Raw genomic sequence first — 24,124 nt, 5'->3', positions numbered from 1 at the left:
TCGCAGACACTGTCCAGCCATCTCATCCTCGGTCGTCCCCTTCTCCTCTTGCCATCACACCTTCCTAACATCAAGGTTTTTTCCAAGGACTCTTTTCTTCTCATGAGATGGCCAAAGTACTGGAGCCTCAGCTTCAGGATCTGTCCTTCAAGTGAGCATTCAGGGTTGATTTCCTTTAGAACTGATAGGTTTGTTCTCCTTGCAGTCCAGGGGATTCTCAAGAGCCTCCTCCAGCACCACAATTCAAAGGCATCAATTCTTTGGCGGTCTGCTTTCTTTATGGTCCAGCTCTCACTTCCATACATCATGACAGGAAAAACCATAGCTTTGACTATTCGGACTTTTGTTGGCAAGGTGATGTCTCTGCTTTTCAAGATGCTGTCAAGATTTGTCATCGCTTTCCTCCCAAGAAGAAGGCGCCTTTTAATTTCAGGGCTGCTGTCTCCATCTGCAGTGATCATGGAGCCCAGGAAGATAAAATTTGACACTGCCTCCATATCTTCCCCTTCTATTTCCCAGGAGGTGATGGGACCAGTGGCCATGATCTTAGTTTTTTTGATGTTGAGTTTCAGACCGTTTTTTGCACTCTCTTTCACTCTCATTACAAGGTTCTTTAATTCCTCCTCACTTTCTGCCATCAGGGTGGTATCATCTGCATATCGGAGGTTGTTGATATTTCTTCCGGCAATCTTAATTCCGGCTTGGGTTTCTTCCAGTCCAGCCTTCCGCATGATGTATTCTGCATATAAGTTAAATAAGCTGGGGGACAATATACAGCCTTGCCGTACTCCTTTCCCAATTTTGAACCACTCAGTTGTTCCATGACCAGTTCTAACTGTTGCTTCCTGTCCCACATATAGGTTTCTCAGGAGACAGATAAAGTGGTCAGGCACTCCCATTTCTTTAAGAACTTGCCATAGTTTGCTGTGGTCCACACAGTCAAAGGCTTTTGCATAGTCAATGAAGCAGAAGTAGATATTTTTCTGGAACTCTCTGGCTTTCTCCATAATCCAGCGCAAGTTAGCAATTTGGTCTTGAGTTCCTCTGCCTCTTCGGAATCCAGCTTGTACTTCTGGGAGTTCTCGGTCCACATACTGCTGAAGCCTACCTTGTAGGATTTTGAGCATAACCTTGCTAGCGTGTGAAATGAGTGTAATTGTACGGTAGTTGGAGCATTCTTTGGCACTGCCTTTCTTTGGGATTGGGATGTAGACTGATCTTTTCCAATCCTCTGGCCACTGTTGAGTTTTCCAAACTTGCTGGCATATTGAATGTAGCACCTTAACAGCATCATCTTTCAAGATTTTAAATAGTTCAACTGGAATGCCATCACCTCCACTGGCCTTGTTGTTAGCCAGGCTTTCTAAGGCCCACTTGACTTCGCTCTCCAGGATGTCTGGCTCAAGGTCAGCAACTACATTGTCTGGGTTGTCCGGGATATCCAAATCTTTCTGATATAATTCCTCTGTGTATTCTTGCCACCTCTTCTTGACGTCTTCTGCTTCTGTTAGGTCCCTCCCATTTTTGTCTTTTATCATGTTCATCTTTGCGCAAAATGTTCCTCTAATATGTCCAATTTTCCTGAACAGATCTCTGGTCTTTCCTTTTCTGTTATCTTCCTCTATTTCTTTGCATTGTTCATTTAAGAAGGCCCTCTTGTCTCTCCTTGCTATTCTTTGGAAGTCTGCATTCAAGTTTCTGTAACTTTCCCTATCTCCCTTGCATTTTGCTTCCCTTCTCCTCTCTGCTATTTCTAAGGCCTCGTTGGACAGCCACTTTGCTTTCTTGCATTTCCTTTTCTTTGGGATGGTTTTCGTTGCTGCCTCCTGGACAATGTTACGAGCCTCTATCCAAAGTTCTTCAGGCACTCTGTCCACCAAATCTAGTTCCTTAAATCTGTTCTTTACTTCCACTGTGTATTCATAAGGGATTTGGTTTAGATTATACCTGAGTGGCCCAGTGGTTTTTCCTAATCTCTTCAGTCTAAGCTTGAATTTTGCTATGAGAAGCTGATGATCAGAACCGCAGTCAGCTCCAGGTCTTGTTTTTGCTGACTGTATAGAGCTTCTCCATCTTTGGCTGCAGAGAATATAATCAATCTGATTTCGATATTGCCCATCTGGTGATTTCCATGTATAGAGTCGCCTCTTGTGTTGTTGGAAAAGAGTGTTTGTGATGACCAGCTTATTCTCTTGACAAAACTCTATTAGCCTTTGTCCTGCTTCGTTCTGAACTCCAAGGCCAAACTTCCCTGTTGTTCCTTTTATCTCTTGGCTCCCTACTTTAGCATTCCAGTCCCCTAGAATGAGAAGAACATCTTTCTTTGGTGTCAGTTCTAGAAGGTGTTGTAAATCTTCATAGAATTGTTCAATTTCAGTCTCCTCAGCAATGCTGGTTGGTGCATAAACTTGGATTATTGTGATGTTGAATGGTCTGCCTTGGATTCGTATTGACATCATTCTATCATTTTTGAGATTGTATCCCATTACAGCTTTTCCCACTCTTTTGTTGACTATGAGGGCTACTCCATTCCTTCTAGGGGATTCTTGCCCACAATAGTAGATATGATAATCATCTGAGCTGAATTCGCCCATTCCTGTCCATTTTAGTTCACTGATGCCCAGGATGTCGATGTTTATTCTTGCCATCTCCTGTTTGACCACCTCCAGCTTCCCAACGTTCATAGATCTTACATTCCAGGTTCCTATGCAGTATTTTTCTTTGCAGCATTGGATTTTCCTTTCACTTCCAGGCACGTCCACAGCTGAGCGTCCTTTCGGCTTTGGCCCAACCACTTCATTAGCTCTGGAGCTACTTGTACTTGTCCTCCACTCTTCCTCAGTAGCATGTTGGACGCCTTCCGACCTGAGGGGCCCATCTTCCAGCATCATATCTTTTAGCCTTTTGTTTCTGATCATGGGGCGTTCTTGGCAAAGATACTGGAGTGGCTTGCCATTTCCTACTCCAGGTGGATTGCGTTTAGTCGGAACTCTCCGCTATGTCCTGTCCGTCTTGGGTGTCCCTGCATGGCATAGCCCATAGCTTCTCTGAGTTACTCAAGCCCCTTCGCCACGACAAGGCAGCAATCCATGAGGGGTTACTCCCTTGTAATGTTTTTCTCCAGCTTCTCTGTCTTTTCATGTGTTTTTTTTAGATTCTGTTATTGAGGGCAGGTACCTGGGTCTTGGATGTTCACCTTATCATGGTGAGGGGTTTAAGCTGAGAGCAATGCCATCAGGGAGCTAGACTCCATTATGAGTTAGGACTCATAGTGGAGTCACCCAAGGTAGAATGGTCAAAGCAGAGACACCAGACTAAGATGTGTCTAAGCTCTCCAGAAGTAGTAACTCTTGCATCAGCCAAAAAGAATGGATAGTTCTACTGGTGATGAGGGCAGTGAAACTCTTGAAAGGCATCCACTGCGTAGCAGCAGTAGTTCAATTAGTTCACTGGAGGAGGATCTTGCAGAGACAACAGCAGTGTCACTCAAGCTAACTTTTGTTAGTATTTCGCAGAAGGCAGCAATAGTAAACGACTAAATATTTCATACCTTGGAAACTGTATGAAGAGAAAATAAAATGAGATATTGCTGGAAGATGAGACTTCTACTGAGGAAGAACAAACGACAAGTATGAATAGAGCTGTTGCTAATGATGCTACTAGATTAGTTAAAAGGACATCTAGTGGCCATTTTGCTCAAAGGTGAAAGGAAAGTCCAGGGTTGATTGATACATGCAGTTGGAGCATAATGTGTGAGAAGTATGAAGGTAAATTGGTAGTTGTATAGTAAAAAATGGAACTTTAAACTATTGCTGTATTTGGTGTGAGTGAACTAAAGTGGACTTGAATGGGATATTTTCAGTCAGGCTACTACAAATTATTTTACTATGGCAATGAAAAACTCAGAAGAAATAGAGTGGCTCAAGTATTTAAGTAAGATGAACCATAAGTAGTTGGGGGTTGTAATGAAAGATCTGACTGAATAATATCAGTCATATGACTTAGATAACCTATCAGCAGAACTGTAATTCAAATCTATGCTCCAAATATAGATGCTGAAGAAGAAAAGTGAACATCTGAAAGAAAATTGATCACACACTAAATAGGACATGTTGGTAATTATTGAGGAGTGGAATGGAAATGTGGGAAATAAAGCAGAACCAAGCCCAGATTAGAAATGCTGGAAGACCAACAGGGAAGCGTACCATCAGACCAAGACAAAAAAAAAAGAGAGAGAGAGAGAGAAGGTGGAAACAGTATACTGAAGACCAATACAAAATAGATATAAGAATGACAAACTCCTTTGAGGAGGAATCCTATGACAAGAACCTGCAGTTCTAAAAAAGGAAGTGAAGCCTTCTCTGAAACCACTAAGAAGAAACAAATCACTGGGGTAGATGGAATAGCAATAGAACTGTTCCAAGTCACAGGGATTGAATCTGTCAGAATCCCGATAAGAATATGCCAATAATTATAGGAAACAAAATTATGGCGTACAAACTGGAAATGTTCAGTATACATGATAATCCCCAAGAAAGGAGATGTCAAGGAATGCAGTAACTGCAGAACCATTACTCTGATTTTCCATGTAAGCAAAGTGAAGCTCAAAGTGTGTTGCAGCAAATATTTTTACCTTATATGGAGCAAGAAAAGCCAATTGTTCAGCCTAGATTCTGAAAAGGAAGAGGGATTTGAAATCATATTGCAGATATCTGCTGGCTGATGGAGCACATAAAAGCATTTCAAAAGAAGATCCATACATACTTTATTGACTACAGCAAACTCTTTAACTCTGTGGATCCTGAGAAGCTATAGATTGTTCTGGAAGAAATGAGTGTGCCTCAGCACTTGATTGTCTTGATACATAATTTGTATTGTGGACAAGAAGCTACTGTTGGGACAGAATATGAAGAGACAGAATGGTTTTCCACAAGAAAAAATGTCCAAAAAGGGTGCATTTTGTCTTTATCTGCTCAATCCATATGCAGAACATTTAAGAAAACCTAGACGAGATTCAAATGAATGTAGCGTTAAAATGTGGAAGTAAGGTCAATAATTTAAAATATGCAGAAGATACCATCAAGTTTTTCCACCACCACCTTTTATTAAGAGAGGAAAGGGTTGAGGAAATAAAGAAAATTCTCCATGTCATGTCAGCGTTTGGGCGTACCTGGAAGAATTCTTTATATTCCAACGTATACTAATAACAGTTGTGTGTTTTGAATTAGCCTGAGTTGTCTGCAAAACAAAACTTGGAGAGTGGAAGTGGCAGAGCTCTGTTCTTCAAAAATATTATTCATATTATTTAATTATTGTTTTGTGCTTTTCCCTTTTATTTTAAACATATATTAATGTTTCTTTTGATTCTCTTAAATCCAAATGGTTGGTGAAGCCTGTTCTGCTTCTGCTGAATTTTCTTTTAGGAGCTTTTATCTCTTCCTAATCCCACCATTTCTGTTAGGACATAATCTCTTTCTCAAATTTACATTTTAATTACAAGGCCAGCTGAACTAGCTGAAATCAATAATGTCAGCATTCAGCAGCCTAACTTTCAGCTGAAACCCAAGCCTCTCTATTTCCTATTATTGATTTATCTCTTTAACACTGTCTACTTTATTGCAAAAAGTAAATAGGTGCCATTTGGTCAATTTAAACAAAAAAAAGGGGGGGGAATTTGGATTTATATTTTTAAAATCCTGAAAGGAAAATTTATAAGAAATATGAGCCAAAGTATTCTTACAAGGGGATAATACAAAGCATTTCACTTTTAAAGCCTCATCCTCTTTCTTATATAGGCATGCTTTCTGCCCAAGAATTGTAATTTGTAGCAGGTGAGTATTTCTAAATGTTATTAATCAAAATTGATATCTAGCATTTTAGTTAATTTGCTTTAAACTTATCTAACTAAGAGAATATGATTATTATAAGTTAGTATTTTATTTTCCTTTTTTATTGCTTAAAATGGAAGTAGCAAGTTAATTCTAACCAAGTTGTTAGGATTTCTTACCATCCATAGTTTTCTGCTGTTGGTTTTCTTTACTGAATTGTAGAAAGGAGGTCTCTATTGTTCAACAATTAAAAAAACCTTCTGAATATTTCATTTCTTCATCAGTAAACTGAAACATGATGAATTAATACTAAACTTGACGGTAACAGGGATGCTCGCACAAATGTTCTGTACTTTTGTTTCACTTAATTAAATCCCATTACCAATGGCACAGATTATCCAAATTGTCATATTGGCAGAGACTTTGGAAAGGCTGTAAAATGAAGTGTAATGCAGGAAGTATTCTCCTTTGAATGTGCATTTCATTTAAACTATGCTCCTGTCTGTCATGTGGCTGATGTGATTTTATTTCCTTCTGGTTGTTTAGTCGTTAAGTCGTGTCCGACTTTTCATGACCCCATGGACCAGAACACGCCAGGCCCTCTTCCACCTCCTCCCTTTCTAGTACTAGATGACATATTCTCCTACTGACTGCTATATTACATGTTGTAAGCTGGATTGCACACCCAAGAATTTGCATGCGCCAATATAGGTCACTAAGGATACTATTGTACGGTGTTCCAGATTTTTGCTACACTGTCCCCCCATCCACCCTAGTCAGTGCTTACATTTCTCTATACATAATGTACGGAGATGCAATGAAATCATAAAACAATGGAGTTCAGAGGGGCCTATAAGGCCATTGAGTCTAACCCTCTGCTCAGTGCCGGAATCCAAGTTAAAGTATATCTGACAGCTGGCTGTCTAGTGTTTTCTTGAATGCCTCTTGTATTGGAGTGCTCACCATCTCCTGGAGTAAATGATTCCATCCTTGTATTTTTCTAACATTTACAGTTTCTTCCCTGATACAGTGGACCCTCGACTTATGGAATTAATCCGTATTGGAACTGTGGCCGCAGGTCAAAAATTCTGTAGGTTGAGGGTCCATTTCCCATAGGAATGCACTGAAAACCATTTAATACGTTCCAGCCAAAGAAAAAAATCCCGGGCTTCTGAAGCTGCACCTAGTGCCCTCTGCCTTCTATCCCTTCTGCCTCCTTTCCCCTTAGGGACAGGAGCAGAGGGTACCGGGGACAAGAGACAGAGGGCAGCAGTGCAGAAAGCCGCTCTGCGCCCACTGCCAGCTTTCAGGGCTTAGAAAGCTGCACCCACTGCCCTCTTGTCTCCTGTCCCCAGTGCCCTCTGCCTGAGGGCACTGGGGACAGGAGACAAGAGGACAGCGGGGGCTGCTTTGAATTTCCCACCCTTTCCCCCTGCCTTTCGTAGGTTGAAGCTCCAGCCGCAAGTCGAACTAAAATTTTGCGGCCAGAGCTTTTTGTACCTCGAAATTTCATAAGTAGGGACCTTCGTAAGTTGAGGGTCTACTGTACTCAGTTGAAATCTGGCTTCCTGTAATTTGAGCCGATTAGTATTTGTCCTACGCTCTGGAATGATTGAGAACAGAGCCTGCCCGTCTATGTGACAGCCTTTGAAGTACAGTGGTGCCTCGCACAACGATTGCTTCATACAACGATGAATTCACACAGCGATGGGTTTTTTTGAGGAATTTCCCCCATCGTTTAACGATGTTCTCTATGGGGGAATTTCACTTAACAATGTCCCTTTTTGATTTTTTTATTTTCCCCATTTAAATCAATTGAATGGACAGTTCAATGCATTTAAGCTCTTCCGTTTTCGCTCATTTTTAAGGGTCTTACAATGTTTGGAACTTTCTGTCCAATGCATTCCAATGAGAGAAAATTCAAAAAATCACCAAAAATTAAAGACGACTCAGAACAACACCAAATTAAGTTTGCATAGGGTTCAGGAGGTGGGCTAACGATTGCAAGCATTTAAAACCTGTTCCAAGCATTGTAAGGCACTTTTAAATGAGCAAAAACGGACTTCGCAAAGCCATTGAAATGTATTGAGTCGGCTTCAATACATTCCAATGGAGGAAACATTGTTTCACTCAATGATGTTTCCTATGGGTTTTTTTCACTTAAAGATGGCAATCCGTTCCAATTGGAACGGATTAACCGGTTTTCAATGCATTCCTATGGGAAATGGTGTTTCACAGAACGATGTTTCACACAACGTTGATTTTTTTGGAACCGATTAACATCGTTGTGTGAGGCACCACTGTATTTGAAGAGTACTGTCATATTGCCCTTCATTCTTCTTTTCTCAAGGCTAAACATGCCCAGTTTTTTTCAGTCTCTTCATAGGACTTGGTTTCCTGTCCTCTGATTATTCCTGTTGTCCTCCTTTTAACTTGTTCTATATCAGTTTGCGCATCCTTCAAAGGTGCAAGTGTGATTGAGGTGTGATTGTTCCATAAGATGGACCTCTCCATAAGGCTCACCAATTTTTAGGAGAAGAAAAAAAATTATTTTTTTCCTGTTTTCTTCTAAAAATTTGGTGCGTCTTGTGGAGAGGTGCGTCTTATGGAGCGAAAAATACGGTAGTGGATTTTTTTTAAGGAATGAAGTATCACTGCTATCTGAAAGCAGGTATGTTTCTTCTTGATGATGAGTTCAGTTGCAACTTCAACCCACTGGAGTGATGCGTCCTACTTACTGGAGCAAAATTTTACTTTGAGTGTTTGCTTCTTAAGTTGCCCTATATAAACTAATCAGCCCTTTCTTTCAGATAATGGGTTGCTTATTTATCATCTATCCTAAATAGTTTCAGTAAAGGTTTATTTACTGGCATATTTGTCTTTTTTTTCCTGCAGGTCTGGAGCCTGCAATACCTCCAAACCCCTTAGCAGTTGGGATAGTAAAGAAGACATCTATACCGACCTCCCAGTTCCATCCTAAAAGAAATGAAGAAGAATGTGATCCAACCTGCGCAGCAGCTACATGGAAAATCATCCAAGATAAACTACCGAGGAGTCAAGCTACAGATGACAGGTTAATAGATACCTATGTATATATGAGTGTACATGTTTATGATTATGTGTTTGTGCATGCATTTGTGCATTATACTCACAGATGCATTCATTGAAACTATAACCATAACAAGCTGTAGAAAGCATGGGATAGTAGTACTTCAGCTGTGTTCCCAGACAGACAATATTTTGAAAGGAGTTTCTTGTAAAAAGTTATAAAGGTTTGTGGCATCTTAAAGACTAACAAAGCATGTTAAGCATACGTTTTTTTTGTTTACAGATTGCTTCATTCTCTGTAGTGAAGAAATTGTGACTTTTGATATGCATTTCCTTGCTTTGAAATACCAAAGTTTGTTCCCCCAGTGTGTATTTTTGAAATTGAAAGGCAACAAAGGCAAAATTTTGTGGGGATCAGTTAAATAGGGTTCAAGAAGCATAAAGAATTTGCTAGTTCTGGATTTTTGAGAGCTTTGTGAATTAAGAGACAGCTGTTTATAGTAGAACCAATGCATTTTCTATAAATCTAATTTTCACTACAGATTGTCACTATTTTTTTAAAAAGTGAAAAGCAGATAAACATAGTAAAAAACTTCACACCACATGTCTATTCAGTGTTTCATGCTTATCTGTGCCAGAATAGGTGTGAATGTACAGACATGATGAATATGAATAATATCTACATGAGGCCGCTGGGAGGGGTCATCAGGAGGTGTGGAGCGCAGTGCCATCAATATGCGGATGACACGCAGCTCTACATCTCCTTTTTTCCAACTGCAGGAGATGCCGTTCTGTCCCTTCAGCGTTGCCTGGAGGCTGTACAGGAATGGATGCAGGAGAACGGGCTGAGGCTGAACCCGGACAAGACAGAGGTACTGAGGGTGGGCGCCCCCACACCTGGGGACATGGGAAACTCCCTCATTTTTGGGGGGGTGACCCTGCCCGCCAGGGATGGGGTCCGTAGCTTGGGTGTCCATCTTGACCCGGCGCTCACCATGGAGACCCAGGTGGCGTCCGTGGTCCGTTCCGCTTTTTTCCATCTCAGGCGGATAGCCCAGCTGCGGCCCTACCTTGATGTGGGGTCTCTCACCACTCTGGTGCATGCGCTTGTAGTCTCGAGATTAGACCACTGTAATGCGCTCTACGTGGGGCTACCTTTGAGATTGCTGCGGAAACTACAGGTGGTGCAGAATGCGGCGGCCAGACTACTCAGTGGGCTGAGAAGATACCAACATATCTCCCCCACTCTGGCCGCATTGCATTGGCTGCCAATCCGATTCCGCATTGATTTCAAAGTGTTAACGCTTACTTACAAAGCCCTAAACGGTTTAGGACCTCGATACTTGGCGGAACGCCTTCTCCCATCTAGATCTACCCGTGTCACTCGCGCGAGCCAGGAGATAAGGCTGAGGAGCCTAACGCCGAGAGAGGCCCGAAAGGAAAAGACCAGAATCCGGGCCTTCTCGGCGGTGGCTCCTCGCCTTTGGAACAACTTGCCCCCTGAGATTCGCGCGGCTCCCTCGCTGGGCATTTTTAAGAAACAACTAAAAACATTGATGTATAGGCGGGCCTTCCCAACAGAAAACCCTTGACGATCTTTTTTCTTATTCTGTTCTTTATTATTATTATTTTTTAATTTAAGTTTCTGCTGTAAAGTTTTAAAATTACATTGTTGTTTTTACTGTAAGCCGCCTAGAGTGGTCTAATATGATCAGATAGGCGGGATAGAAATAAAATAAATAAATAAATAAAATAAATAAATTTGTTCTGTTTGTCTTTAACTTCCAGCTTGTCAAGGTAAGTTGTATGCAGATTTATGTATAAAGTGTTAGTGAATTTGTGTTACAATTCTTAATAATGAAGGTGACATAAACCTGTGTCTCTTTTAATCAAGTGTATCTAGAAATTCTGAGCCAACAGCTTCTGGGGAGAGGAACAATACATGTGAAGACGAAAAAGCCAAGGCTCCTTTTGTGCCTTTTGGGTTGGATCTTTTTTACTGGGGCCAAGAGCAACCAGAATCTTCTAGCAAGATTCTTAAGTAAGTATATTTTCTCACATTTTCTTCTAAAATAATTAACTATTTCTTCCCTTGATGTGATCATATTTTAAAGAGTCTTCTGGCAAGTGGTGTTTGTACACGCAGGGAAAAGGCCATTTGTATTCCATCCAGTAGTTCAAAAATTAAGTTTTGACTACATGGATTTCCAGTACCTCTTAATTGTTCCTTTTAGAAATGGAATTGAGCAAAGTAATTCACCCACTTTACTTAAATGATTCACAGCATTTCAACTGAAATTTAAGCTATAAAAACCAGAGAGTAAAATATAAATATTTATATTTTAAAAAGTAATATCTAGTTATCAAATAGAAAAGCATATCTATACTTTATTTCAAGCACCTGAATGTCTCAGAGCTGCACATTTGCATAACCTTCCTTCATAATCAAAGTATTATAATTAGTATGTGTTTAACAAGATTATTTCAATATAACAAAACTACCTATTATTTTGCTATCATTCTTGGTTTCTGTGTTGTAGGAGATGGAAGCTGTTGAATTCCTGGGCCCATACTAGTGGTTCCTAAACTTGGAGCCCCAAATCTTCATGAACCATAACTCCCAGAAACCCTAATGAATATAATCTATCGTCAGGATTTTTGGAAGTTGTAATCCAGGAATATCTGGGGCCCATGTCCGGGAATTTAGGAAGTCATCACTTTCTCGTAAAAGACAATGATGCTGGGAGATGTGGAAGCAGTCTCTAAATTGACAGTCCAAGATCATCCAATGAGCTTCTTAATGGAGCAGGCATTTCAATTTGGGAATAGGTGGTCCTCATCTGTCACTTTGTCAAGTACACCACACTGCTTTCACATTTGAATTGTACTGACAGAAATTGTACAGGCAGCCTTATACCAGATCATAGGAATGACCCTGTGTTGTCATATTCTGTCAGTATACACAGAAAAAATATTACAGAAAGGGCCTTTAGCTAGTCTTCCATAGACCATAAGGATTATTAAAGAGTCCATAGCAAATTGGTAAAGTACATGCTTTCCATACAAGTGGCTTCACTGATGTCAGTGAACTCCAGATGTTAGTGAACCTGGAAAGCACAAAGGCACTATTGGTTCATGCCAATAGTTTTGGCTAGATGGACTAATAGTTTGACTAATAAAGTTTCCTATATTCCCAGTGCTTGCCCAGTAACAAAAGCATGTGCCTATATACCAATTTACTTGTGGTAGTTTTAATAAATAACAAATATTTTATTGACAACATTATTGAGGATATAATTTGCTGCATTCCTTATCCTGGAATATAGGAGAGTCAGATAGAACAGGTAGTACTAAGAAACAGATGATATTCATTCAGATTGCTAATAATAAGCAGATGGTTTCTAAATTTCATCCCTTTTTAACTTAGCTTCATAGGAAGCTTTACTTGAGGTTTCTTCATTCTTCTGACTCCTCCAGTCCATGCACTTGGAAGAGGGGCAAGACCTTGTTCCTCTCCTGTGGTATTTCAGAGAATGCAAAAAGCAGTGCAAATCTGATGTCCTGTCCTTGGTGTCTGAGAAGGTATTGGGGAAACACTACGTAAGTCAGTTGTGCAGCTCCATGCCTTCCTAAGTAGTGAAACAAAGCTGGGCCATTTGTGCATACTGCACAACTCAGAGGGAGTGTGGTGGATCTAAAGAATAGATGCAAGCAGAGATAGCTGACACAAACAATGCTAGCAGTTCATTTTATTTAAAATTTGCTCTGTACAACTATAGGTAGTAGAAAGTGTGTTAAAAGTTGAAAACCAAGTTTAGCAAACTTGATGTTTTGTGATAAATTCTGGATTCCATGCTGCAGAGATGAATAGAGGCTGAAATGCCAGCCTTTGTTATTACCATAAATGTTCACCAGTGAAGTTCATGAGGTGAAGAGTTTGGGAGGGTGGAGTCTTTTACTTGTACTAATTGTAAAAAAAAAAAAACAACTGCAAATAAACTGAGCTATTTACCTTAGAAATCAGACAGTATTATGAATAAGTTAAAAACATCCACTGTAAGGGATTCTTCAGTGACCATGTCAGGAAAATTTAATTAGTCCTGTTGACGTCATTTGTGCCTAATTGCTAGGATTTATTTATTTTATGTCTTTTCATTTATGAAAATTGCTAAAATACTTTAAAACGCTGTGTCTGCATGGTTTACTACCATTATGAACATAAAGTTGCACAGGCTATACTGCCAATAAACAATTTTATGAACTAGATATAAGAAAGACTAGTAATGTAATTGGAAGATACAAATATGTGAAAACTTTCAAAGGTAAAGGTATTCTCAGTCCACCAGGGGGCATAAGATGTTAACAACAAAATTATGTAGAATTGCCTCAGACATAAAAATATAAAGCAACTATGTGTTCACTTTGTACTTACATCCATTTTTTAAAAGCTTCTGAATCCATGCTACTTCTAAAAGTTTTAGTAAAGTAACTTTCTTGTCACTTCTCGTTCATAGACTACTTTAGAGCCAGATTCCAAACCTCTTGGGACATGCCAGAATACGCATTCACAAAGGAATCCCTGCATCCAGGGATTGTCATCCCAGTGTTGTATCCTGTGATAACATTTCCTGTCTACAGGAACAAGGCATGACAAAGTGTTTTAGCTGCACTTCCTTACAGCCTGAGAACTGATCTGCATACACATTCTGTAGTTTTTCTCAATTCCACTATATTTGAATCAGTCTAATAATTAAGGAAGAAAAGATTATTATGCCCACAAAAAAAAAGATGCTAGCATAGAATTGTACTGGTTTATATGCTGGTTCTCTGTCTGCAGGGTGTATTTGTATATTATTAATATATGAGATCTTCACAAACCAAAATTAGAATTCCCCTGAAACAAGACCCATTGTCATGGGAATCAATATATTTAGCCCAGGAGAGAAAGCACAAACCCCAGTGGTAAAGATATGAACCTGAAATGGCACCAAACAATACATCTAGTGATGTCAGGCAAATTCAGATCACTGTTACTCAGTCCACACTCTTGTGTGACAAGCATAAAGCAAGACTAGAGCATAACTTTTGGATGAATGTAGCAGCACTTTATACATTAAGTCAAGTTATCTTAAACATATGTGCATCCATCTTTATAACTATGTTAAGTATTCAGAAGACATTCCTTGAACACAACTGTATTTTAGCTTTTGGTGAAGTGAAAAATCCCAAAGGATAACTGCATTGTGATCCATGTATTAATTCTCAGAGCGCAAAACAGATTGGTTCCTTCAACATGCAGACAGAACAAAATCTGCAAGCATTCCTAGAAGTAAATCCCTTGGAGTCCTTTTGAAATTGTAGTTGTATTTTAGATTAATATATTTGCAGACCAAGTGTAAAATTTAGATTTTAAAAACTCATGTAGTTTGTGTCTGTGTTTCCAGTCAAGTAAGGGTTAATGTTTAAAATCACTCTTCGGAGCATGGTTTATATAATAGGAAAAGTCTATTCTCATGGTTTTATAATGGGGAAAAATCTATTATAATGATTCTGTACAATGTGCCTGCCTTCAAAGCAGAATACAGTGCTTTGTTGTGATTGTGTTCTGTTTGCTAGATTTTCCTCTCAGCACCGCTTTTGGGCACCCAATGAAGTTGAAGAAGAAGTGGAAAACAAAGAAATTGCAGAGTTGCTGAAAAGCAGATACATAACCTTTGCTGGCAAGTTTGAACCAGTGAAACATAAATGTCGGGCGCCGATGCCTAATGGAAATCTTTGTGAAAGGCAGGATAGGTTTAAGGTGAGTCTATAATGAAATTCAAAGTGTTCCGCTTGTGGTAGTCACGTATTGTTGCCAAACCCACATAGAGTTAGAACTGCAGCAGCATTTTCACCTGAAAAAAATGTAAACAATGTTGCCAAATTTCACCTGCTTGCCATAAACACAATTTTTAAAAACAGATTTTAAAATCACAAGACAAAAAAACTATTGCAACAAATTTATTGCTGTTGGGGATATTTTTGATGGACAGAGATATGGATAAGCAAATGTAACATGCTGTGGCTGTAAATAGCTTGGTCTCTTTTGTAATAGGAGAACACTGGGCTTTTCAACAAAGGTCATAGATACCCTAAAACTTATGTGCACTTTTAAAAAATCCTGGTGTATGAGAGTAAAAAGTTTGAATCATGTGATATGATTTGCTGGATGTAGTTGTGAACTGAAAGGCTTTGTTTTCAAAACCTCCAGGAATGAAGATCGCTTAGTGATATTTAACAGAATTAATTGTCCTAGCAGGTTATCAAGAGGATAACAGAATGCATGCAACTCTAAGCTTCTCTGAAGAATGAACAGGACACAGATCAGATACATAAATGAGAAATGTACAATTCAGAGCAGTGTTTGAGCTGTTCAGCACAATATAGCACATGATTAGAAACAGAATTCCTGAATGAGATCAAAGCCATCTCACTGAAATGTCTCTGTCCCAAAGTGATCAGATGTGAAGCTCATGAACACAGTCTAATATAATGTCAGTGCAACTTGCATCTCCAGTTGGGAAGCTGTTTCACATTGCAGGTGATTCAACAGAGAAGGCAGACTTTCTTATCACACAATGAGCTAGTGGTATTTGGGGGAAAGCAATCCCTGTCTTAAAACAATGAATACACTGATAGAAAAATCACTTATCTGAACTTTTCTCTCTCAGTGAATACCAAGTCATTTCGGATTTTAAGTGTAAACAGCACGTTGAACTGAACCCAGAAGCATGCAGGCAGCCAGTAGATATCTTTTAAAATTAGTATAATACAAGTCCACCTGGCTGTACTAGTCACAATTCTGCCAGCTACATTCTGCCTTTGGTGAAGCTTCTGAATCATCTTCAAGTGCATCTCCATTTGGAGGTCATTACAGTAAAAATACGGAGTTAGCAATACTACAGTTTTTTGGTCCATATCAGCTATGAGACATTTGTCAGCACTGAGAGTGTCTTCAGGTACCTGAAGCAAGCAGGACATTGGCTAATCTCTCCTCCAGTTCTTTCAATGTAACTCTACTTCGAAGTCTTTGCTTTGAGAAGAAGGGATCCAACCGGCCAGTGCTCAATACAAAGTGGCCAGAATTCTGAATGGGTGTTAAATGCTAGAGTAAACCCAGAGGGGCTCAAATATTTGTTTCCCTGGAACTCAGTAAGTGAGAAACCAATTAGTTCAGGAGGTGGTGAGCACTCCAGCACTGGAGGCATTCAAGAGAAAATTTGACAGCCATCTATCAGACTTACTTTGATTTGGATCCCAGCATTGAGCAGGGAATTGGACTTGATGCCCTTTCCTGTTCTGTTCTTTGATTGTAAGATTACAAGTGACCAAGGCAAATGAGGGAGCAAGCAGCAGTGTTTTTTGGGGTTTTTTAAGCCCCCCCCCAACACACAGGCAGTTAGTTGTCTGATAGTACATCCTGCTTAGGCTCCAGTCTGCCTATGTCACTTGCCAGTAACAGGCCTTCACCTCTTTTTCTTCTGAAAAAGTTGCTGGCTCTCAAAACAAAACTTTTGTTTTGCCTCACAGTATTTTCAGAGGTGTCTGTTTACTCTCCACCAACTTCCCCACATGCAAACATAATATTCATTAAACATTTGCCTAAATCTAGAGATGTCTTATCAAACATTTAGCTCGGAAAAGAATTCAAGAAGTCTTATTCTTTTATTTAAGGAATAAAGACATTCAGATCAGAGAGAAACAATGGCTTCAGTGATAGCAAAGTTCCCTGCACTGATTAGCCCCTCAGGAGCACCTTTCTATTTGGATATTCCTATCCAAAATGATACAGATAAGTCAACACATCCACAAGTCCCAAATGGCTTTTCTAACCTATATGTCATAGATGTTTTTCTTTGTGGCCTCTGTGAATCACCCCCTGGGTGATCCATGCCTGCGCGGAGCCTCATCGGAAAGTTCTAGAGCTTCTGCGGTAGCAAAAAACACATTAGAATAAGGCGCCCCCCTCGTATAAGTACCTTGGCACCAAGGCTCCCCTTTCAGTTTCTTTCAACCGCTGCATTGAGAGTCTCATAGTTCTTCTTCTGTGAGTAAAAGAGAAGGAGAGTTTATTCTTGATTCCTTCCTGTTATCAGTCTTTTCCTTTTAAACTTTTAGATCAAATTCATTATCAGAGTTTTTTTTCTTTTCATTTTTCTACTTCGTTCGGCCTCTGGCTGCAGCATCTCCCCCCCTCATAATTTTTTCTCCTCAAATAATTTTCTATTCATGGCTCCTTTGGGCCCGTTTAAACACTGTGTGTTCTGTGATAACAAAATACCACTCTCTAACAGCTACACCAAGTGTCTTTTTTGCTTGGGAGAGGCACACCAGACGTCCTCCTGCCAACATTGTAAGAACTTCAAGTGCGGAGTCCTCCGTTCTCACTTACCCAGAGTAAAACTCCGTCTTTGGGAACAATTCCTTCAACCAACCAAAATAGCCCAACCTCCTTGTAAAGCCACCTCACAAACCAAAGCAATGGAGAAGGCTCTTTCTGAAGCCTCAAAACAACATCCATCAACCACGCCATCCCACTCCGATGCTCCATCCACTTCATCTAAAACTTTAAAAACCCATAAATCGAAGCGCTTCATACCAAAATCCTCGATATTGAAGCCCTCCACTAAATGTCAAATGTCCACTGAAGCCTCTTTGGTTCCAGAGCCTTCTCCACCTAAAAAGACCTAAACGGCATAAATCTAAAGCTGCAGTCATTTCTCAACAGCCTCAACAAACTGCCGCATCAATCCCTATTGGTGTGCCTTCTGATGATGATGGAATCCCCTCTCATCAACCCTGCTCCCAATCACCAGAATGCGATGGCAAGAGTTGATCGATTAACATCTTCTCCTCCCAGTCCTAAACACTCTGTTCTTTCAAGCCATCCTTCTGTAGTTGCTTCACCTGACAGGCGACTCCAAACAACAACTAGAGTCGGTAACATCTGATTGTCTACCACGACCTTCTCAGAGACATCAGCCCCACCAGCCCCTGGAGCCGTCTATTTCATAACGCGTGGCTCAAACCCGTGTTCAGCACTCTCCCCAGGTTGCCATTTGTCCCGACCAGTGATCAACCGGACAAACTGCAACCACCAATCAGCCAGTTGCTCTATCCAGCTCGGCCATACCTTCTCATGGGGGGCCTCGATCTTCACAGCTACCAATGTTGAAACGGTCCTATCACCGTGACCCACATCAACTCCAACCTGCTCCCTACCTGGCACCTAAAAGACCCAGGACGGTCGAGCAGTTTTCTTCTACACATGAGGGTTTTACAGCTCCAGCCGCCCAATATTTTCCCACTAATCCAGATGAGGGAAATCATTCCTCTCGCTCGGCATTTCCAGCATCTATATACTCCACTGCTTTACCAGCTCATCAACAACCTCCATTTTGACATCACCGAGACACAGGCTCTGATATTGATGATCTTCGATATCTGTCCTAGTTCATGGACAGTCATTCTGTCTCTCTATTGACGCATGATTTCCATCACCCAATAGAACCAAGCCATTGAACTCGACATCACTATGACCCCGAGTTCGACACCGACGTTCAACCATATCAAATGACATCCATGGACACTCGGATGACATCGATATCGAAAATCCTCGACACCAACAAATGCCCATGGGCATGCCACCTCCATCGACAACAAATGCCCATGGACATGCCGCCTCCATTGACATTGAGCCACAAACATCAATACAGTGGTGCCCTGCTTAACGATTACCTTGTTAAATGACGAATCCGCTTGACGAGGTTTTAATGGGAAATTATGTTTTAATGGGAAAAATTTACGCTTTACGATGATTGGTTCCCTGCTTCAGGAACCGATTCTTCACATTACGATGATCTGAAAACAGCTGATTGGCAGCTCTTAAAATGGCCGCCCGCTGTGCAAAATGGCTCCCGGCTGTTTTCAGGACTTAATTTTCGCTGGAAAATGGCCGCCCTATGGAGGATCTTCGCTAGACGATTAGGTATTTAGCCCATTGGAATGCATTTACTGGTTTTTAATGCATTTCAATAGTTTTTTCCCCGCTTGATGACGATTTCGCTCTACAGCGATTTCGCTGGAACGGATTAACGTCACCAAGCGAGGCACCACTGTACTATGACACTCAACCTATTAACAATCCGTCGACTCCCGACACAATCCCGATTATTCTGATCATGGATCCAGACCTCAGACGCCGTCAGTATTACTTACCTCACCAGAATCTGACCTTGTTGATGCCGACCCGCCATCACCAGCTGAAGACTTTCAAACTTACGCCCAACTTATGATCCATATGGCTAAGTCTCTCAATCTCCAAATTCAGCGTCCTTCAACACAACTGGCCAATCATCTATACAACTCAGTGTCTAAAGATACAACTACTCCAATACACATCTCGATGCTTCTGTCTCTACCCAGCACGACTCAACAATCCTGAACAACACTAGCCTCTTCCCATACCATATCTAAATGAATTGATAACCTCTACAGAGTCCATGATCCTGGAGCTCTATATTTCTTCAAAAACAACCAGCTCCAAACTCTATTTTTGTCGAAGTCTCACAATCCAAATCTCTGCATCGACAAACCCTCATATCACCAAATAAAGATAGTTGAAGGATTGACTCAATGGAAAGACGGCTTTATTCATCAGCAGTGTTTACCATGCATGTCGCTAACTACCAGGGATCCATGGGTGCATATCAATATTTCCTTTGGGACAATATGTCAACCTTTGTCGAATCTTAACCAGAAGATAAAAAAGTACTCGCCCAAACCTTTCAACAAGACGGTCTTTCCGTTGTCAAACAACAGATGCTTTCTGCTAGGCACACAGTAGAAACCACAGCAAAGTCAATGGCCACTTCAGTAGCCTTATGACGTTTCTCTTGGCTAAGGACAGCTGGTCTAGCTGAGGATGCCCACACATTTATCGAAGACCTTCCATTCGATAGAGCAGGCCTCTTTAATGCTGAAACTGATGATATTTTGGAAAACCTGAAAAAGAAAAGATCAGCAGCTAGACGTTGGGGAGTTTATCCATCCTACCAGCAACGCCCCCAATAAAATCAGTGGAGACAACCCTACAACTCATATCAAAAATTCCAACGTGATGCTCCAAAACAAACATCATACATCCCATTTCATAAATCAAAGAAATAAACCCCGCCAATAACCCATTACTAGGGGCAACGAGCGCAAGCCCAAACATCACGTTTGACACTCCCATGACTGAGATCACACACCACTCCACCCATCCTGCCCTTTAGAAACACCTACCTGTCTGGGAATCCATCACTACAGATGCCTGGATACTGTCCATCATCCGTGACGGCTACCACATCCATTTCTTCCAACTTCCTCCTGCAACACATGTCATCACTCCATCATCTCCAACCCTACAAGAGGAAATAAGAAATTTACTCCTCAAAGACACCATACAACCCGTCTCACAACACAACAAAGGGTTTTTCTCTCGCTATTTCACCATAAAGGACAAAGGTCTTCGCCCTATCTTAGACCTACGAGAGTTAAACAAATACATCATTACTACAAAATTCTGTATGGTTACCCTCGAATCAGTTCTCCCTTTTCTCTGAAAAAACGACTCGCTCACTGTCATAGACCTCAAAGACACATACTTTCGTATTTCCATACATCCTTCACACAGAAAATTCTTTCAATTTCAGCTAGGTTCACAAGCCTACCAATTCAAAAGGCTTCCTTTCGGCCTTGCAACAGCTTCAAGAGTATTCACCAAGTGCATGGCACCAGTAGCTGCTTACCTCAGGTTGCAAAAAAATTCTCATATTTCCATATATCGACGATTTGCTCCTCATAGCTTATTCCCATCGCAAGGCCCAACGTGACACTCACTTCACTTTTACCCTCCTTTGTGGTCTTGGTCTCGCTGTCAAGAAACAAAAATCAAATTTGAAACCTACAAAGATTATTCATTATATAGGTATAGATTCCACACAAGCTCACACTTTTCTACCTCCAGACAAGAGAGAAAATCTCATTGCATTACTTCAAGTTTTCACCCCTCATGCTATGGTACCTGCCTTGACTATGCAACTTGTATTAGGCACCATGGCCTCTATGACTTCAGTAGTGCAGCACGTACGTCTCAAGATGAGATCTCTTCAGTCGTGGTTTCTCGCCCACTTTGACCCATTCACAGACCCTCCTCTAGGTCGCTCCAGAACTTGCCTCCCAACTTCAGTGGTGGTGTTTTCTTCCCAACCTATCCGTCGGGCTGCTGTTCCGACATCCACAACCACAAATACAGGTCACCACCAACGTCAGCCTCACAGGCTGGGGAGCTCGCTTCAAATTTCTCAAAATCCATGACAAGTGGTCTTCCAGAGAGAAATTGCTTCACATCAAGGAATTAGAGCTGTTGGTGGGAGTGGTGCCTAGCACATCCTATCTGCCTCATGGCTTTACACATTGCTGGCCACGACAATGACTTGGCCGATCTACTCAGCCGCACCAACTCTAGTTTTTCTTTGCCTATGTGAACGATGGGGCAAACCAATTCTTAACCTCTTCACCTCCCGCATGAATCGGAAGTGCAAATGATACTGCTCCCGAGCCCAGCATTGGCAAACACCCAAGGAGATGCATTCATCGGCCAATGGCCCAAGATCATCACTTACCTTTTTCCACCATTCCCGCTTCTCCACAAGGTCGTGGTTCACCTACAACAAGACAAACCCAATGCCATTGCTATAGCCCCTTGGTGGCCAAGACAACCCTGGTTTCCAATGTGACAAACCCAGACCTACTGGGATATGCCACAGTTTCACTAAGCTGCCACCAACCATTCCCTATAAGAAGTCACACAGACCAGGGATGGATTTATAACAAATAAAAGAACAAGGTTTATTAAATAACACACAGGGAAAAATAAAATGATCAGGTGAATAAGATACAGTAACGTGGCTTAGTCTCAATCATACATACACACAGTTTGGTTCACACAGAACACTTAACTTGAAGCACAGACCCTGAACCTATCAGTTCTGGCTAACCATACAGACACCTGAACCTATCAGGTTGGTACTGACTGACACACAGTAGTACCCTGTCTGACACACAGACTCCCACTCAAGCTTCTTCTCTCAGCTCTTCTCCAGCTTCTCCTTTTTCTCCACACACGCTCCACATATATATACAGTACAGCCCCTCCTCCTGATGTCCCGCCTTCCACTCCCCATAGGCTGGAACTTTCCCTCCAAACCCATGACAGACAGGTAACATCAGTGCTGTATGTAACACCTCCCCTCTTTATAAGTTGTTTTGTAGGGGGAAAGCTAAGGTGCTTTTCACCAAAAAACAACCTGGACCCAAAACAAACAAAAACAGTCATATAATAACATACAATATCATACTTACTTATACTTACACTCTATTAGGCATTTAAACATTTACCATTAACAATACATCAAGTTACCTTTATTCATACAAACCAACATGTTTAATAAACAGACACATTTGACTTTTTGTCATCAAAATATATACATAGTCCATGTTTCTTTCGCCGTCTTCATTCTTCAGGTCTTCTTGACAAGGCGTCAGCCACACAGTTCACTGACCCTCTGACCACCTTCACTTCAAAGTCATAGTCTTGCAGATTTAAAGCCCACCTCATAAGTTTACTATTGTGGGTTTTCATTGTCTTTAACCATTGCAGTGGTGAATGGTCAGTGCACAGAACAAAATGTCTTCCCCAGATGTAAGGCTTGGCCTTCTGGATCGCGTAGACTATGGCCAGGCACTCCTTCTCCACGGTTGCCAAATGTCTCTCACCTTTCTGGAGTTTCCTACTCAGGTAGGACACTGGATGCTGGTCACCATTCTCATCCTCCTGGCAAAGAACTGCTCCTACCCCGCTGTTAGACGCATCGGTGTAGATGATGAACTCCCGGTCGAAGTCTGGAGCACGCCGCACTGGATAGTTGATGAGCGCCTGCTTCAACCGCTGGAACGCCTCCTCACAGTCGCTGGTCCACGGGATGCGGTCATCAGCCTTCTTCCTCGTCAGATCGGTCAGCGGAGCCGCAATCTCGCTAAACCTCGGGATGAACTTTCTGTAGTAGCCCACCAACCCAAGAAATGATTTGACTTTTTTCTTGGTGTTGGGTCTGGGCCAATAACGAACAGCTTCTATCTTGGCCTCTAGGGGTTTTATCACTCCTCCCCCTACTATGTGACCCAAGTATTTTATTTCTGGGCTACCCCGCTGCAGTTTGTTCTCTTTGCAGAGCCTAGGCCAAAGCACTTCCTCCCCTGGGTTAAAGTACCTCTCCCTGCCTTCCTGGTCATCCCAAGCTTTCTTTCTGACCTTTTGAGCTTGCAGGGTCTCTGCTGCTAGCTCTAGGTTTCTCTTTAGGTCCTTCCTTAAAGAGTCTATATATGTCACAACGTCTTGTGGGTCATCCTGGGTGATCTGCTCCCAATTTTGTTTGATCAAATCAAGGGGCCCTTTCACCCTTCTCCCAAATAAAAGTTCAAACGGACTGAACCCGGTACTGGCTTGTGGCACTGATCGATAAGCAAACAAAAGGGATTGCAGCTTCTGGTCCCAATTGTTTGGATTCTCTGCCAAGTAAGCCCTAATCATGCGCATTAGAGTCCCATTGAACTTCTCAGTTAACCCATTACTTTCAGGGTGATAGGCAGTGGTTTCCTTGTGCTTAATTCCACAGATTTGCCATAAGCGTTTCATGAGCTTCGATGTAAACGATGCGCCCAAATCTGTGATTATTTCTGAGGCAAATCCCATCCTGGACCTATACCCCACCAAGGCATCTGCCACTGTGTTAGTTTCAATGTTAGTCAAGGGTATGGCTTCAGGGTACCTCGTGGCATGGTCCACAATGGTGAGAATGAACCTGTTCCCCCTCTTTGTGGCCTTGGGCAAAGGTCCCACAATATCCACCCCTATGCATTTGAACGGAGTGTCAATCACAGGCAAAGGGCACAACTTTGCTTTGGTCCTGTCGCGGCTATTCCCCTGCCTTTGACACACATCACATTGTTTACAGAACTCCCTAATCTGCTTCCCTATGTCAGGCCAGTAAAAATTCTGTGTGATTCTCTGCTGTGTTTTGTTCACCCCTAAGTGCGCAGCAAACATGTCAGAGTGCCCCCTTTGTAAGATCATGGGGCGATACTTTTCAGGTACCACTAGCTGA

The 24,124-nt window shown here is 41.5% G+C and overlaps 1 protein-coding gene across 1 annotated transcript in view; it reads left to right on the top strand.

Moving 5' to 3' along the window:
- UVSSA (UV stimulated scaffold protein A) overlaps positions 1–24,124 on the top strand; it is a 69,478-nt gene that overhangs the window by 29,894 nt on the left and 15,460 nt on the right. Inside the window, exons 9-11 of the mRNA XM_020797050.3 lie at positions 8,724–8,901; positions 10,771–10,917; positions 14,493–14,676. Coding sequence (XP_020652709.3) covers positions 8,724–8,901; positions 10,771–10,917; positions 14,493–14,676 — 509 coding nt within the window. The remainder of the gene's footprint in view (positions 1–8,723; positions 8,902–10,770; positions 10,918–14,492; positions 14,677–24,124) is intronic.

Source organism: Pogona vitticeps, chromosome 3, assembly GCF_051106095.1.
Source record: "Pogona vitticeps strain Pit_001003342236 chromosome 3, PviZW2.1, whole genome shotgun sequence".
NCBI lineage: Eukaryota > Metazoa > Chordata > Lepidosauria > Squamata > Agamidae > Pogona > Pogona vitticeps.
This window is presented reverse-complemented; position numbering and strand designations above follow the sequence as displayed.